The sequence below is a fragment of the Pinus tabuliformis genome, chromosome 9 (assembly GCF_031772625.1).
Source record: "Pinus tabuliformis cultivar Carrire ecotype Pingquan chromosome 9, CPIR1, whole genome shotgun sequence".
Taxonomy (NCBI): Eukaryota; Viridiplantae; Streptophyta; class Pinopsida; order Pinales; family Pinaceae; genus Pinus; species Pinus tabuliformis.
The window spans coordinates 811541970-811547529 of NC_142307.1; the positions used below are offsets into that span (position 1 = coordinate 811541970).

The 5560-nt window shown below is 32.7% G+C and overlaps 1 protein-coding gene across 1 annotated transcript; it reads left to right on the forward strand.

Moving 5' to 3' along the window:
- Positions 1 to 4051: 4051 nt before the first annotated feature.
- LOC149151278 (uncharacterized) lies at positions 4052 to 5279 on the forward strand. The gene is made up of 3 exons (XM_089445397.1): positions 4052 to 4588; positions 4682 to 4774; positions 4947 to 5279. Exons 1-3 carry the CDS (start codon positions 4460 to 4462, stop codon positions 5142 to 5144), a joined length of 420 nt encoding a protein of 139 aa, XP_089301523.1. The 5' UTR covers positions 4052 to 4459; the 3' UTR covers positions 5145 to 5279.
- The last annotated feature ends 281 nt before the right edge of the window (positions 5280 to 5560 follow it).

Consider the following 5560-nt stretch of genomic DNA (forward strand, 5'->3'; position numbering starts at 1 on the left):
GATTCTCATCGAGTGAGTTGTTCTGCTTTCTCAATTTGAGAGGGTTTGTTTGGAGGGAAAAACGAAAGAGGACATACAAGAATAGTGAGGGGAAAGATGCAGAGGAAGAGGATTGAGAACATCGCCAGCAGGCAGGCTACATTTTCCAAACGTATGTGGATTGCTGAAGAAAGCTTACGAGCTCTCGGTGCTCTGCACTGCAGAAGTTGAACTTGTGATTTTCTCCCCAGAAGGAAAGCTCTATGAACTGTTTTTTAGTGCAAATCCTACTATTTTGATTCTAATAATCATGGCTATGCAAACCTCATGAGATTCTTACTAATAACCCCGGTGGTGCAAGCCCTAGTAAGCTCGATGTTGAAAAACTTAGTGTAAAACCTCCAACAACAACATAATCAATATATGATGTCAAAAAAAATGGAGAAGCATCCAAGGTTCTTAAGCAATGATGTAATGAATGAGGTGGAGAAGCATCCAATGTTATTGAGCGATGGTTAGCTATACGAGGAAACATGCAATGTCATCTTCCTTTCATTTTCATGGATATAACTTAATATAACTTTTTGCCCATATAAGAACCATGACAAGAGTCACTAGGCTTGTAGTCACCATAATCATCTCTACCTTTGCAATGCCATATGCATTTGATATCTCGACCGTGCTCTTAAAACAATCACATACCAAGACACACATTATCATTAGAACCCAGTTGATGACAAGAATGTAGATTTGACCCATGAACCGTCGGGATGTGTGAATTATTTTCAATTTGGGAAAGCATCCTAGGGCCATGGACATTTTAATAGATGAAATTTTTGCTGAGATCATTGCCTGGCTTGCAATCATGGCAACAACACTAGCTATCACGAAGACTGGCCAGATAAAACCATCTGGAATTGAAGCAGAGAATACGTTCTCCACCACAGAGGGATGCTTCATAAGATATGCAACTTGATCCATGTAAGCCAATAGTAGGCATGGGAATACTACACATGTGAAGGCTATCTGGATGGTTCTTACTAAGAAGTGACCCAAATCAACAAACATAGCTTCAGCTCCTATTATGCATAACACGCAACCTCCTAGGGACATCCATGCTTTGATAGTGTTCCTCTTGAACAAGTAATAGATATAAACAGGATTGAATGCCCTTAAAATTGTCATGTCATGTTAAATAATATTGTAAAGTAAAATAGAACTAATAGAGAAAAACCATATCATGAGTGCCAAAGAAAATGTCATGCCTACTTTGCTTGTACCAAACTGTTTTATGCTGAACAAGATCACCAGGAATATGATTGAGACAATGACCACTGTGTCTTCTGTAAAGCTAGATATTTCATCTTGCATGCCACTAACAACAAACATGACTGATTGCAGGTGTAAGTATGCCATCCCCAATTACCATGGAAGTACCCATGAGAAACAAGAGTAGTAGTAGGGTCTTCAATTTTTTACTTCTCTAAAGGCTTTCTTTGATTCTTAATCATCTTTCCAGTTTCGGGGTGGGAAACTTGAGCTTGAAACTGGAATTTTTTTCATCTGATGATTGCTGGTTGGGGAACAGATTGACCTTCGCATATGTGCAAATCAAAGAGTACAAGGAAAATGTCCCCCCTTCACCATTGTCATTGGCTTTGAGCATAATGAACACCTATTTAGCCAAAGGGATGAGGGCTATTGTGTACATCACTAAAGCTAATGCACCCAAAACATCTTCCTCTCCTTTGGTACGAGCTTGGATGAATACACTAGTGAAAACATACAAGGAGTTGGTACCCATATCTCCATAGACCAATGCAAGTGTTTGGAATGCCAAGTCGAGCATCCGTCCTAATGAAAGGTCCTTATCATGGCCCTTATGAACATCGGGCACGTCCATGGCCTCCACATCAAAGGAATCCACTCACTTGGTCTTCAGAACGAGCCCACGCCTCATTTTGTGTCATGTCTGATCATCGTCAATAAACCACCTTGGGGATTACCCTTCCATTTCACTGCCATCAACCGACCTGGACTCTGATGACAACAAAGACATTGAACCCTCACTGATCCCATCCCTGTCTTTCTCATCCTAGACATTGATATGATAATGGGGTTGACAATGACAAGAATGATACATAAAAGAGAAATCAATAAAAACTTAGGAGAATCCCCACAACTGTTTATAAAAAAAGCACAAGTTTATCATCCAAAGAAGCAATTTCTGCATTCAAAGACCACAATCCTCAATCTCATAATTTTATCATCCATAGAAACAACTCCTGCATTCAAATCCCATAATCCAGAAAAAGAAAGAGCTCAATCTCTTCGACCCACATCGTAACATCGCATCCCACATCCAGATTTCCATTGAAATCTTGAAAATCCTCATACCCAAATGATTTTTTGCAGTGACTTCTATGAATACATTACCATCCTTCGATCAGAGCGTTTTTCTTATCTCATCAGAGAAATTCTCCGAGGTCACGTTAATTCCAATAAAATTATACAGAGCGATAACCCGTAGTTATGAAACAAAATTGACACACTAGAATCTCAGCTGAAGCAATATATGTTATAAAGATGATAAGCTCGTGGAAGATGTTCATTGTAGTTTTGTTGGATTATTGAATATTAAATCATAGATAGTTTAAATTGATTTAGGTGATAATGGCTTCATTGTAGACCGTGTTAAAACATTAATTCTAAATCATAGATAAAATTTTAACCTTTTTTATATAGCATTAATTGTGTAACAATTTACAGTGTTAATTGTTTATTTACTTATAAATTAATAAAATATAAATTATTTATAAATTAATAAAATATAAGTGATGGCTTTAGGTACCAAGAAATATCTGCAAATAAATTAGCTCCTCTACGAGTATGTTAATTTTTTAAGTTAGATTACAAATATAAAATTTAAAAGTATATAATATTTGTTTTATGAATTTTTCTTACTAATTTTTTTTGTTTTTTTTTTTTTTTTTTTTTTTTAAAGTTAAATTACAAATACAAAATTTAAAAGTATATTATATTTGTTTTATGATTTTTTTTACAAATTTTGTTTTTGTTTTTGTTTTTTGTTTTTTTTTTCTCTACATTCGATTATTTTTCTGTGTTCTCTCCATGTGATTTTTCTCACTAGTGAACAATCATGGTATTAAAAACTCGATGATGGGATAATGTGTTCTATCATATCTCAAGCTATTCCCTCGCCGTAAACACTCTTAAATGATCATTTTCATGGTATTAAAAACTCACAATGATGGGACACTATGTGCTACCGTATCTCAAACTATTCCCACACTTTTTAGATGTAAACACTCTTAAAATTATCATTTTTAAATTGCCTATAAATATGAACTTTTTATTACTATATGAATAAACCATTAAAATGTTATAAATAAGATATATGAAATAAAAATTCTTAATTTCTTTTTTATTATTATGTAAAGCCAAATTATGTTGAATTGTCAAAATTTAGACTTTAAAATTGTTAATATTCTTTTATTATATAAAGCTAACCTCTCCTAACCCAAAACATCACTTAAATCAATCTCTTATATCATAAAATATTCTAAAAAGTGAGATTTTATATTCTTTTCAACTTTAGTATTTTGTCCAATATTAAGAAATGCGAAACAAAATATATATGTTAAAGAAGAAACATATTATATATCTTCAAGGAGAAACATATAATGGTAATGCAAAGTTTTAAAATGTATGTGATCCTTAGGCTTATTGGAGAGTATATAAAAAATTTCACACCTTTTTATGAGATATGGGAGGAAAACATGTTAAAGATTTTTAATAAATATAAAATTTCCAAAATGATGCTAGTTACGTGTGATTCTTTTTTCATTGTTTGTGATTATGAAAAATGAAACTCAATGTTTTTTCATTAGTGCACACATATTCCATTATATAATTGCATATAGAAAAATCATTCCAGAGCCGATAACAATAAAAGTGAAGAATTTATGGTCCAACATTATATTTAAGGGAGATGTTTAAGGATGACGTTTGAATTTTGTTTTTCATTTTAAGACATTTGGAGTAGATATTAGGAAGGACTTTGAGAAAGGATTGTCCTTGATTTTCGAAAATGGAGTTGTTCCTTTCCAGCCATATGCCCCAAGTGACCATCAAAGGGAGAGCTCATATGTTTTTTGGATGTTTTCTTTATAGCCATTTTTTTACACATATCCATAGAGTCCCCATGCCATTGATGTGATTACTTGTTCGGTTTTTTTTAACCAAAATTTTTAACCAAACAAGAAAAATTAAAAAAATGCCTCAAGATCAAAGACTGAAACAAAGACCTATTGACATACCTTTTAAAGTATGGAAAGAACTTGTAAAATCATATGAGAAGTTGGATGCACAAAGAAAAGCCGGCAATGAGAGCATTCAGGTATTGAATTTTTCATTAAACATTATTTAGAATGTATTAATACTTATAAGTATCTTAGACATGTATTTGTGTGAAAATAAATTGAATTGGTTTATGTTTAAGGACAAGGCATCCAAGGCGAGGTTAACCAAGACAAAAGTCACTCATCGTAGTGGCCAGAAAGGTTTAAAAGCACTGATAACAACCTTTGTAAGTATATTAAACATGTGATATTTTCTTAATAAATTTTGTACTAGAAGAAAGTCATTGTTATCTAATTTCTCCCTATTTACTGATTGATAGGAACTAAAATATGGAAGACCTCCAAATCATTTGGAAGAGGAGGTGCTACAGCAAAAGAGATGGGTTGAATTTGTTGTTTGGATGGACTCTATGGTATGTAATCTTAGTTGGATTTCCAATATACTTTTAAACCATATTTTCATTTTACTTTTTAGTACTATTAGATATTATATCTTACCTCATTTTATGGTTAACATTGTATAACAAAAACATGCGTTGTGTTATGTAATTAATACTAACATGTAATATTGATTTTTTTTGTCAGAATGCTATAGGTAATGATTGCCAAGACGATGATCCAAATTATGTTCAACATATATCAGGAGATGATGAGGATGAGGATGAGGATGATGGTGGTGAAGGAGGAGATGATGATGATAGTTGCGGTGTTGGTGATGATGTGGACCAGAGTAATGAGGATGGTCAAGATGATCATGAGGATGATCTTGGTGGTGGTAGCTAGGCATGCACATGCATTGTTGTTTATGAAGAAATTATTGTGTAGAATGACATTGTTATGTTTAGATGGGTGTTGTGAATTTACCCTATATCAATGAGATATTTTGATTTTGTAATCATACGATGAGTTTGATTTATGTATGTTGTTAATTTATCGTAGAATAACGATATTCATGAAATATTTTGATTTGTTAATCATATTTGAATTTTACTTGTTTTGATTAAAAATAATACTGATTTTATTAGCATTATGTTGCTACTTTATACATGTTTTGAAAATTGTTAATGACACATTGTTATTTTTTTGGATGGATGTTGTCAATTTCTCTTAAATTTCTTTACAAATGATTTTGAATTGTGATATCTGCTTTAATGATATTTAGAAACTATCATATATTTCACTATGAATCTATAAAGGGG

Bases quoted from the DNA above. Each gene is read 5' to 3' on its own strand.
- LOC149151278 (XM_089445397.1), top strand. From the start codon at position 4,460: ATGTATTTGTGTGAAAATAAATTGAATTGGTTTATGTTTAAGGACAAG. The intron at 4,589-4,681 runs GTAAGTATATTA...ACTGATTGATAG, and splicing joins AAGCACTGATAACAACCTTT to GAACTAAAATATGGAAGACC. The intron at 4,775-4,946 runs GTATGTAATCTT...TTTTTTTGTCAG, and splicing joins TTGTTTGGATGGACTCTATG to AATGCTATAGGTAATGATTG.